This window comes from Branchiostoma floridae, chromosome 6 (assembly GCF_000003815.2).
Source record: "Branchiostoma floridae strain S238N-H82 chromosome 6, Bfl_VNyyK, whole genome shotgun sequence".
Classification (NCBI taxonomy): Eukaryota; Metazoa; Chordata; class Leptocardii; order Amphioxiformes; family Branchiostomatidae; genus Branchiostoma; species Branchiostoma floridae.
Genome location: NC_049984.1, coordinates 15211509 through 15223928, shown reverse-complemented (window position 1 = coordinate 15223928; position 12420 = coordinate 15211509). Strand labels below are relative to the sequence as shown.

Below are 12420 nucleotides of genomic sequence, written 5' to 3'. Positions count from 1 at the left end.
CTACAGATCGTTAGTAGATATCAGTTAGCGCAAAACTACGTTTGTAGCTGTCATCATTATGCAACGAAAAACGAAGTTTCATTACAGTGGTATCTACCAAAGTGCTGTATTTTGTCATAGGAAAAAATAATATCAGAGGTAATAAAAATGATGACTTCATCAATTTGGCCCCCAAAAAATCAGATTTAGAATTCTTTAATGTCCATCTATCAACATTCCTTACGGCTCTATTCTTTCTTAATTTATTAATAAGAAAACAGTGAAAGGTCAAAATGCCAATTTAGCCAACCAAGATACCTTAACATTATATAATAACAATGGGCGAGACGAGACTATTTATTTCTGATGGGCCTTCCCCTTTGACATATTACCCAGGCATCCTGTCACTCACACGTGCACCTGAGGGAGCCAACAACTCAAACTACAGCCTATACTTGCCGACAGGCTCTGACAAATATTCATTTTTTCCCCAAACTAGACCGGAATGGAGCTCCCCGCCTGACATGGAAGTGACAGCCCACACAGTTGGGTCCTTTGGTGCCAGGCTGTAGGCTTGCCCGCCTTAGCCCGGGACCTCAACTAAACCAGGTACTTTGCCCCTGATGAGGTTATCCGGGGGTAGTGGCAATATAGATGTAGAACTTTGTGAAATAGCTTATTCTGCCTCAGTGCAATCCTGACCCGACTATCTATCTTTTACTTGGTCACCGTTTTCTCAAAACTTCTACATTAAAAAAAAGCAAGATGAACCTACCTGTGTTTTAATGTCATTCAGGACGTCCATTGCCTTTGGAAGATCTTGTGCTATAACCTTAACATACAGAGGAACCATGTGGTAGATTAATATTAATAATTAACAGGTATATTGCAAGTATTTTCAATCAAACAGTGCTGAGCTGAGAGATAGGCTTCAACAAAAAAATTATAACTTGAACCACATGATGTGGGGGGAGGGGGGTAATAATTTTGTTTGAGTTCCAAGACAAATATTCGTCAGCCTTACAAGAAGGTCGAAACTCCTGTATTATATACTATCGACAGTACATAAAGAATACAAATATGATAGTATTATGGTCTTACATACCAAACGCTTGGAGTGTTTTGAAGTGAAACACACATGCACGTGTGCATGCCGTCAGTTCGTGTGCATGCATGTGCGTATGACCAATATTTACGAAAACGGCGAGAAAATGATACATACAATTCTAGTTAACTGTTGAAAATTCCCCTGTCCTTCCTTTTAACGTAAGAGTAAGATAAAAAGTGCCAGGAAACTTCAGAATATCTAAAATATAATGTTCAAACACGTGCGGAAATAATATTTACCTGATCGTCCGCCATGATGGATATTTCCCATGGTACACCGCTATGGACGAGTCGACTATAGCGGATGGGGTTGTTCGGACTATACCATTCCTCTATAAAGGAGACAATTTTTTCAATAGGCCTTACTAGTACCACTTCATTATAAAGTGACCATACGACTTTTCTGCAGCTGAATGAAATTAAAATTGTCCTACTTTTCCATAGCAGAAAAAGTAGCTAGCGTCCACACTCAAAGTTATAAACCTATTGGTATTACTGAAGAAATTCGGCCTTTTTCTCAATAATAATGATGGTTCATCATTTGAGGACTGTGCAAATTTCATTGGGTACTGACACTTAAAATTGTGTTACTGGCCATATCATCATAAACACCTTCTTTCGTATGGTCTACTGTGATTCAGTGAGAAAGCCCGCGAGATTTGTTACTCCCACAAGTGACAATGTGTACATAAGTATGTCATACAGGAACATGAGCTGATAACGATACTTTAACTGTTGACAGATGAAAGATCACGTCATACTTGCCACACATAAGTGATAGGTTATTATCAGACTTCCTCGGTCTTCTGGAGATCAGCCTGGGATGTTGTAGCCTGGAACCAGAGACTGTTGCCAGGGTCTACACACAGACCAACGCTTCGGCACCAGGAGTAACATGTCCCCAAGGAAATTTTTGCTTCAACTCCCCTATGGAATACTACCTAAAACTTTTAATTGAATTCAGACAGGCAAAACCTTTCTGTCAGCGGAGTGGGCTTTAAGTTGACCAAGCGATGATTTGAAAGGGTCAGAAAGGGGCCTGTGTGTCCTTTTCAGTAGAATCAGCCATTTTTAATTCCATGCAGTTAATTCGTTGTTGGATTTAAAAAGTCGTAGGGCGTAATCTAGTTATAGTGTCGTTGGCGCCTGAATTCATCGTAAATTGAAGTTTAGCCACCCGCCGAATTTGATAGCTTTGCAATTCCAAATGGAAGCTTTAATACATGTACTAGTACCGAGGATTTCCCATTCGCATGGAAAGTCGACTCCGGTTCACGCAAGAAGGTTAAAAATCTTGATTTTTAACCTCCTTGGTTCACATAATTCCTAGCGAGGTGATCGCATTCTGCGTAATTCATTGTTTTCCTTGATTTTAGTGTACGTAGGGGATTCCTCTGAAGTTAGCATAAAACGTTGCTGTGGCCCCCGATACAAACCTAATCTCCAAGCAGATCATACGGTAGGATAAGATAGTATCATAAGGTGGCCGAAGAAGTGCAGCCGACCTAGGAGTGTGCATTTCACACCGTACTATCTGCTGGGAGATTAGTACAAACCATGCGAGAGACTGGTGACCAGGCTATGGTTATTGTGACGTCCACACGATGACGGCAGGAACTTCAGACTCCCATTAAAATATTTCAGATTTCTGTGCTAATAAACAGTTGCCTCGTCATTGTCAATACAGCACAGCATATATGGATAACAAATTTCTTGGTTGTCGGACTCCTTCAAAGACCATTCAAAGTCCCATTGCATAAGAATGCCGCATGATAATAGATATAGTCTATTGCGAGTGATACTAATAAAATTGGCTTTTTCATCTAACCTTGACCAACATACCAGCAGTTTGTACAAATTTGATGGTCAGAATCATCTATTTGAAATATTTTACTGACATTTTGTTGCCCCTCTCGGAACAGCAAATGGTATGTCCCGGTCTTTGTTACTCTTGGCCACAACTAAATGTAAGATCACCTGAGGGCGTGGCCTCCGCTAAATGAGGGCAAGCCGCTTACTCATCCAGGGATAACCAACCCGCTAGTTTCTCTTATCGGTGGTATTTGTCCTGCGTCATTTCCGGTCAGGAAACACCTTCAACCGGAAAATGTTTATCCGGTAAGTATTGAAACTTTATGCCTAAAGGGCAATGCGGGTGCAGTCACTTTAAAAAGGACACTGTACCCGAGATGTGTATCTGAGTCGGTGGTCACCTGTCTTACCTGCCTTGTGTCACGCCTGTAAGAAACCTCCCGATTGTACAGGAAACGTCACTGAATAACTGATTCTCTCTGTCCCGCGGCTCTTCACCGTTGTCCCGGTAACCGACAGACACCGACGTCCGAATTTCTGCAGCCCTTTCAACAACTTGAACGTGATTGATTCGCCGTAAAATCAACCAAAAGGTGAAGCCATTCGTGTAACAAGGACGCGTCCACCCAACCGCCCCCCTCCCGACTCAAGTTACAAAGCTCTCTTCTCAGACTGTCGAGCGCGGACGAGAGAAGACAACATGTCTGCGTTTTTGGATTTTAAGAACCCGACGTTTAGGTCGTTTGCGTTCTACTGCATGCTCCTGGTGTTGAAGATGTTTATGGTGTCTATTATCACTGGGCAGCTAAGACTCAGCACTAAGGTGAGTGTTGTTTTAAGACTTTTAAAACGCTAGCGTGTTTTCCTTGTTCATTTGAAAGAGATAAGGCGTGACTATTAAGGGAAAGCCCGTTACTTCTTAAGTCTTATCCTCCTTGAACCAGGGTCGTCCTAAAAATCCGCGGAATGTTTCTATTTTGGCAAACACCGACGCGTGCGACAAGAACCAAAAGTACCACTCAAGTGGAGAGTTGACTCTTTTGTTCTTTACTCGTTCTTCTTGTGTGATTTTATCTGTAGCAAAACAGACAAGACAAATTAACCCCGTGATTTCGGGCTTCGATAACCCCTGGGCGCCTGGAACCAGTAGAATTTATCTTCCCTGGGTGAGACATTGGCTATAGGCGGAAATTCAAGACAGACGAGTTGAAGTTCCAAGAAAAACAATCATATTTTAGGCGTTTCAGTAGTGGTGAGACTAATCACCAGATCTCGAGTTGCACAAAAATGCTACAAATCAGCCAAACGTGAAGAAGAACAATTGCTAGAGGTCGTACAAGCAGGTCAAAGAGCTACATGTTGTCAACCCCCGACCCTGGTATAGGTTTTGTACTATACGATTATAAAATGCAAACTCCATTGTAAAAGCTTGACTCATTGTTTTTCTTAATTATTCTCTTTTATTTCTCTCTCTTGGGGTTACAGGCGGCATTCTACTTTTCAGTAACGAGTTATAGTACTGGAGTCCTTGTAAGTCTTTTGGAAGTTAGTCAAGCGTGACATAGAAACCAAAAATTATAACTTAAAAGTCTTGTGACGCATGCCGTGACGTAACTTTTCGGTGTGTTTATATCCACCATAATCTGTCTAGTCTTAAGGGAGTGATCGATGACGTCATACCTAATACGCCCAACCCTGGTCCGTCAGACTCCGACCAGGGATAGGCGACAAACAGAGATTTTGATTGGTCCGTCTTTCACGCGCCATTTCCAGGGACGCACTGCGTGAAGCGTGCCTCTTTTCTTCCCTTTGAGGCGGAACACTCCTTTTAGTGTTTGACATTACCATTGACTCTGTTGACATTTGTCACATAAATAACAGATTTGAAAGAAAGGCTGCGTTCAGGGGAAGGGCTTTTCGTCTCACAACTTGGCATAGTTCCAACTAAGCAGATGTTCGTGTATGTTTCATATACGTTTCTAATGATACATAGATCCTTCGGTAGAAATGGAGTGGTATGAATCAAATACAGGAGAAGCCATTCAATTGCGCATCTCTTTTGCCAGCGTATTTCGTGCAATTATCCGGATGGTGCAATAATGCGAAGTTATCCAGCTGGACCGCACTGGTTTGGGATTTGGGGGTTCCGTGCAATTAACAGATGTGTGCGGTTATGCGCTGTGCAATTTACTGGATTCTACAGTAATATTTGTCATATAGTCAATTCAGGTCAAAGTTTATTGCATAGCAATTGTAACGGGCAAAATGTACGGTGATGATGATGTATATCGTATGGGACATTGTCCTATATAGTAAGAGAGGCTACACAATATTGAAAGAATATACAATGTACAATTTAGGCCAAAGCTCGGAAACCTATATGAGTGGAAGGCGCATGTACGTGTATTCACGGTGTGTAGGTGACAACCACGCAGAAAATTAGAAATATTAACGTTATACATTTATTATTCATGTATTGTTTGGAAAAGTCTGTGAAGTATATGATTCATATCAGGTGTAGTTGAAGCCTTGTCATAACGAGAAAGGCTCTCAAGTCTTGCCACGCGACAGAATTGTCATTTAAAACTCGGGAGACAAATTTACACAGAGCACTATAAAGCACAGTGTTGATTGACGTAAGCTGTGTAATATTGCTCCTATCCTTTTGTGCTCTACACGGAAAATTTGTTTAGCTAAAAGCCATGATGTTTAAAGAGGAAGGTTACGTAAGTGGGTGTGTTAAACATCGAACCACAATAAAGCAAAGTCACGGCTCTCTGGCTCACCGAGTAAGGCTTAGGTCACATTTCCAAACAGGGGCCGGGATGTCTGTGGAGACGAAAAATAAAACTGTTTAACAAGGAATGTATACAAAATATGCTCATGAATAATTTTTTACGGTCTGTGTGTTTTGTTGCCTTTATATCATATGTTTCGTCTCCCAAAGCTGCCCGGCCGGGTCCCGGGTTGGGCAATGGGACCTAGGCCTAAGGCTAACGTCACATTCCCAACCCGGGGCCCGGTCAGGCTCTTTGTACGAAAAATAGAAATATATCCGTAAGATATACACAAATGATACCCATGACTATTCTCTTTATGTCTTGTGTAGTTTGGTTTCTTCTATTTCACACTTGTCGCTCCCGAAAGCTGCCCGGTCTAGCCCTTGTTTGGAAATGTGACGTAGGCCTAACAAAAAGACGACGTGACCTACCGGTGGGGAATATCAAGGGGTTACCCCCCGGTGTTCGGCATGCAGTCCGCCGGGACAAATTTGCGGCTTCGGAGCCCGGCCGGGGCTACATCCCTGACGGACACTCCAGGTGCAATTGGGACCTAAACCTAAACCGGACAGCGACGCGTTAGCGGCGTCGATGTGTCCTAGATTGGAGTTGTATTACCCTTGACTTTAAAATGGCAATATCGTGCAAAACAAATAAGTATGCCTTACAAGACAACAAAACACACACCAAGTGTAAAAGATTCGTTTTTATCCATGAAATTTGTTCATGAGTCTTCTGTCAAATCGCTAGGTCGCAGCTTCAGTGAGATAGCCGTTATTTTTGGATTAGGTGTTTTATCTAGCACAATTATATATAGCAATAAACCTTTTATTGCATTTTAAAGTTATTAATGTTTTGTGATGTATGATTTTTCTCTTGTTCCGATGATTGCGCCGTTTAGTTAAGTGATTTCTGCTGCAAACCGCTAGGGAGCACTGGTGTTCCGTGATGTGCAGGCTACCATGTCAGGTCATGATTTTCATACGTTTATCTTTCTGTTTCACCAGTCGTTCTTGAATCCAGAGGACGCCATGCGTCATGGTGGACCCGAGTTCGTCAGGAGTCACCCGGATGTAGACAGGGCTGTCAGGTGGGTGGAATGACGTCATCACTGTGTTGGATGTTTGAAACTGTCCTTTTATAACGTTTTATGGTTGCTAACGTAGTATGATGTCTTTGAGCAGACTATATAGATGTACTAGTAATTCTTCAACATACATCAAATTTTGATGAAAAAATATGACATACCAACCTTTTACATGTTATAAGGAACGCTGATGAGTACGTATCCAAAGTATGGATACAGCTGCCTCAGTCATAACAGTCATAGATCTGTTGTGTCAGAAAAAATACATATATATGTTTATGTACGCGTAGCAACAACCTTGATGAACGTTCATTCAGATAATCATTCCCCATTTTCCTGTCTCCCTTCAGGACTCACCGTAACGACTTGGAGAACATCCTTCCCTTCATCCTTATCGGGTTCTTCTACGTTCTGAGCGCCCCGAGCCCGACTGTAGCCGCCTGGCATTTCCGCCTCTTCACCGCAGCCCGCCTCATGCACACCGTCGCCTACCTTGCAGCTCTCAAGGCTCCCACTAGGAGTCTCTCCTACACCGCCGGACTGGTCGTCTCTATTTCTATGGCCGTACAAGTGGTTATGACGTCCTTCCAGACAGATCGTGTGGGGAACCGTTAAAAGGACAATACGTTTCTTGTTGGTTTTTCGTCTCTTGAAGCCTGTTCGATAAGTTGTTTGCACCATATATGTGAGCTACTAGGCTATTTATGCCATTTATAGGCGTAGGCCCACAAACTACGTCCTAAACGCCAACTACTATGGTATCAAAAGTGGCATTCTTCGACTTCCACTACCTTAGGAAAAGGGAGTCAGACCTAGTGATAAGATGACATTTAGAGTTAACATTTAGACCAGATATAGAGTAGTTGCATGTTATATTGTTCTCCATTGTCTCTTCGTCCTTAGTTCATGTTGCTTGCAATTAGCCTTCGGGGAAGAATTTGTCATAAGCAATAATTTATTTCATTCAAGTCCATCCCACCCACTATAGGGTAGTGTTCATCTCTGTTGGTATAGTCCTTGTGTTAAACTGTTGTGCAAGCACTGCAGAATCATATTGTAGGGTTTCTGACTAGATACGCACAGAAGGGAACACATCAGGTCCTTGACATATGTTTTATCATCACATCGTTGAGAAATTTATTTGCAAAGAAATATTCCATATAAGCAGTAAACATTAAATTGATTTTACATTCGTTACGTCTATGTGGCAAGTTGTGAAGTGATCAGCATTTACACATTCATAATGTGGGTTCACTTGTGGATAGCACAAAACACTGCATGGCTAGAAACACATTTGTACAATGACACTTTGAATATGAATCATATACGTCCACGTCATTCTCATTCATCATTCTCGCTATAATAACTTTCCTTCCAAACACTTGTAGTCAATATTGCGTCATTCGCTACATTACATATGATTTAAAAAAAAATATTACCAGTGAACATTACTTAGTATTTACTTTAAACTAAATACACAAGGATCAACTATGTACATACATGTATATAAGTTACAAGTAAATCGTATCTGTGCTAGTTTACTTAGTTAGATTTTCACATTACATTACAACAGTACTTTGATAATATTTGACATAAATGGTGCCCATGGACATCAAGTTAAGTACAGGTAGAATTTTACATAAGAAGTTAAGTAAGCTTGAGTACACTGTTAAACATGTACTGTTATATGCTGTACGACACTCAATTGCTACCAGCGCGCGATTCCTTATTCAACAATTCATGCTAGAGGCACCAGTTCAATCAAACAATGTCCTTGGTTCAAAGGAGACTGATTAAAGTCCCTGTCACACATTCAGGACGTTTTGACAACCTTGCTGCCAACCTTACTTCACTACCTAACCATGGTCCGTGCACGTGATGGGTTGGTAGTAGCAGCATGGAATCCATCCTATTCTAGATCCATATAGTAAGATTCTTTAGGCGCAACCAGGGAGTACGTACTTCCAAAGTTTCGGTGTCTGTCAGACACCATCATCAGGGTTAGAATGGTTGGATACGATTCTCCGTACTACTTATAGCCGATGTAGGTGGCGCTGTAGCAGAATGCCATCCCAAACATGGATAAGTTTGTATACCCCCCTCGTCTCTGTTCATGACTGGAGCTGACTTCCTGATCCAGACAGCCTCCTTTATCGAGCGTGTTTGTCTGTTTTTCTCTCTGTAGATGACTCTAGCCCACTCCGATCCCAGTCTATTACACAATTGTTTCTGTTGAAATGGTCAGTGACCGCTGATTTGTTCTCTTCTTGTTCTGCTGCCTTCTTCTTGGATCTTGTGTATGTAGTTCCTGTGGTGTTTTCTGCTTCCTTTCTGTGATCTGCAAATCTGGTGTAGAAATTCCTGCCCGTCTCCCCAATGTACATCTTATCACAGATTTTACATGGGATTTTATATATGCAGTCTGTCTTGTAGGAGTCTTCAAGTCTGTCCTTCGGGTTTCTGAGAGTCGTCTTGGGCTTTACTAGTACTGCCGTGGCTATGTTATGTTGTCTGAAAATGCTATCTAAAGCCTCAATAGTGTCTTTCACATACGGTATGATGATCATTCCCTTGTAATTCTCTTCTTCTTTCTTCTTGTCTTTCTTTGGTTTAGGTTTGTTGTGCTGATGTTGTTTTCTCTTGAAAGACCAATCTGGAAAGCCACAGAGTGACAGGGCTTGTTTAATGTGTTCCCTCTCTTGATGTCTGTCCGCGTCCTCTGAAAGCACTGTTTTACTCCTGTCCATCAACGTTCGAATCACTCCAAAGAGGCAGTCCACGGAGGCAGTCTGGATCAGTCATGAACAGAGACGAGGGGGCATACAAACTGATCCACATTTGAGACGACATTCTCGCTGCTACAGCGCCACCTACATCCGCTATAAGTAGCAGCAATTCAACCTAAATGAGGGTGGCTGATTACAAATTGTGTCGAAAAAAAATACAAAGAGCTGTGACATATCAGAGCCTTGGGATAGCAAAGGGAAACAGCAGGTATTGTAGATGAACGGTCTTGTTTTCCGCTAGCTATTGTACATAACACTTGGTGACCAGTCACAAATGAATGTTTAAGATCAGGTGTCACGTGAAATCAAATGTGAGCTTGCATTGATTGATCACCAGTCATACCATCTACGTTGTTTTCATTTTTTGTACATGTTGAAAACGTGACGGCTCATGACCTGGGACAACCAGGTCGCCACGACCTCGATACAAACATGTTTCGTGGTGAACGGTATCATTGACAAGACTTAAAGTGAAGTGATAGACTTAACCAGGCTTAACGATGATTCAAGAGCATAGCCCCTACTTCTAACAGACGTTCCACACCTAGCCACAGATACGCATGTATGTACGTATATACCCCAACATTTCAGTCCTTAGAGAAATGGTTAGGAACTAATAAAGTTGCATACAGAGCATTCTTCCAGACGCACTATGGTGTCTTTAATGCCTTCCACCTTGGAACCGACAGCCGGTTAGCCACAAACCAGAATTCCAGTTCCAGACTGGATCAGCGATCCAGAAACTACATCACTGCACATCATTTTATCATTATGTGATGGGGGGGGGGGGGGGCGCTGTAATATGCCAGATGCATTTGTACCCCATACAAAGGACTTCTTATGATCAACAAGAATTCCATTCTATTATCAGTGCGGGTTCGTTGACTCTGGGTATAATGGAAGTTGGGGATATGATAATACCTCAAATGTGTCTTGTTTTACGAGGGGCGTTCAATAAGTAATGCCCCTGACTCATTTCCCATAGCAGGAGATTAATGAAACTTGGCACAGTTATTAGTCTTTCTCTTAATAGGAACCTCCCAGAGTTATGCATTTCTCCCGTCGTTTGATGCAGCTCTGAACACCGTTTTTGTAGAACACCTGAGGTTAGTCCTCCAACATATGCCTCATCAATGGCAGAAGAGGGACGAACAGCTCTGGGAGCTGTTTCCAAAAACTTCCGGCCATGCTAGAATTCATGCATTTTAGAAGGTCATATGATGGGGCATCATCACCACAAGTTTCTTTCATTTCATCAAAAGTCTCCTTTGGTGTGCGTCCTTTCAAATACAAAAAAAGGATCACTGCGCACACTCAACTGGCTCCATTTCACACCTGTCCATTTCATACCTGACTCAGTTCAAACACCAGTAAATCAGAGACAACAATTAGTTCAGAGCTGTTTTTTGCAACATAACCCATAGAGATATAAATCATTACACATGCAAAATTTAATTTAGATCAGACAACTGGAAGTGGGTCAGGGGCATTACATATTGAATGCCCCTCGTATGTTCTTGTAGGTTTTCTACCAGCAGATGTGATCTATCTTTTACTCCAATATTTTGAGGCCACAGCTCATTGCTTCATTGTTATAAAAGACTGTGCAAACTCATTATTTAGAAAAAATGGTAATGATCATTTTTAATAGCTTTTTCTAGCTCATTTGACTGGCAGCCACTGTCATGTGCCGTGTTACTACTTCCACACATGGATATTGTAGAGTTAAGATTGCTACGCACAATGGAATTCAATAAGCCTTAGACTGGCGCACACTACGTAATGACATGCAGGTACCACCGGTGCACCAAACATGTGACAAAACGCTATAATGTCCTTTGAAGCGTAAGAGAACTAAATATTACAAAATTTACTATTACAATATTGAACATCAGTGCTACTTTTACTTCCACATACACATTTGCACCTAATGAAGACCGTTTTCTTGGTTTCTGCGTTTGAACGTCCAATTTTGAACGACCTTATAAATCGTATTCTAAATCAAAGTAATCAAATGTTTTAGGGTGTTACAATATATGTATAGTTTCTGTGCTTATGTGTATTATACATGATCGTGTTTTAAGGTATGATTCGATTATAGAGAAGTTTATTTGCAAGTTCATGCTTTGAATGTAAGTGCATGAAATGACACGTTTATTTCCCATACCTTATAATCATGTTCAAGGTTACAATTTTAAGACCACCTGAATACTTACGGGCTCAAACACTTACCATTACATTAACAGGAATAATGTCAACCCACGGAGTTAGTTATAACGCTGTCTTTCTACAAGTGCTTCGAACATAAAATGACTCTCAGCTTGCTAGTTCTACGTACCTTACACTCTTCAATGCAATAGTTAAAGACCAACTAAAATTCTTACAATATAAATATCCATCAAATATGTACAGATGGGTCAAATCAGCATCAAAGCATGTTAGCAATAGTCGTAATCTCTTCTTTTCAGATCACCTACCATTTTTAAGTCCTACTAATATTGATGATGATCAAATGAAGTTTTCATTTGGCTAATCACTACTTGCAGCTAAATATATCCCCTTCCAAGCAAAGAATGCATACAATCTTCTATCTCAAAGAAACATAATATGACGTATGCATTCAATGCAATAGTTAAATCGTTACAATAAACCTTGTACTTTTTGTTGTTGTTGTTTTTCTTTTCTGGGGTCACGGTTTGGATTCTTAAGAACAGTACCTCATTGTTTTGATGAAGGTATGAACATCAAAGAAAGTACCCAGACATCCGATAATGACAGACCTGTGTGAAGCATTTACCTGAGAAATGCTTAGGTTTTAGAGACTGGGTCCAAGTGTGTTATTTCTTTTCTGACGCTGTGTGAATCTCCA

The 12420-nt window shown here is 41.2% G+C and overlaps 2 protein-coding genes across 2 annotated transcripts in view; one reads left to right on the top strand and one right to left on the bottom strand.

The window, feature by feature from the left end:
• The window catches only part of LOC118418424 (neuroguidin-like), a 13690-nt gene extending 12279 nt beyond the window's left edge, over positions 1–1411 (bottom strand). The window contains exons 1-2 of the mRNA XM_035824321.1: positions 1327–1411; positions 755–811 (exon numbers count right to left, since the gene is read on the bottom strand). Coding sequence (XP_035680214.1) covers positions 755–811; positions 1327–1341 — 72 coding nt within the window. The 5' untranslated portion in view covers positions 1342–1411. The remainder of the gene's footprint in view (positions 1–754; positions 812–1326) is intronic.
• A 1809-nt stretch (positions 1412–3220) lies between these two features.
• LOC118418361 (prostaglandin E synthase-like) lies at positions 3221–8362 on the top strand. Its single transcript, XM_035824235.1, has 3 exons — positions 3221–3721; positions 6686–6768; positions 7116–8362. Exons 1-3 carry the CDS (start codon positions 3599–3601, stop codon positions 7378–7380), a joined length of 471 nt encoding a protein of 156 aa, XP_035680128.1. The 5' UTR covers positions 3221–3598; the 3' UTR covers positions 7381–8362.
• Positions 8363–12420: the final 4058 nt, after the last annotated feature.

Coding starts and splice junctions, on each gene's coding strand:
- LOC118418361 (XM_035824235.1), top strand. CDS start 3,599: ATGTCTGCGTTTTTGGATTTTAAGAACCCGACGTTTAGGTCGTTTGCG. Junction 3,722..6,685: donor AGCTAAGACTCAGCACTAAG/GTGAGTGTTGTT, acceptor CTGTTTCACCAG/TCGTTCTTGAATCCAGAGGA. Junction 6,769..7,115: donor GATGTAGACAGGGCTGTCAG/GTGGGTGGAATG, acceptor GTCTCCCTTCAG/GACTCACCGTAACGACTTGG.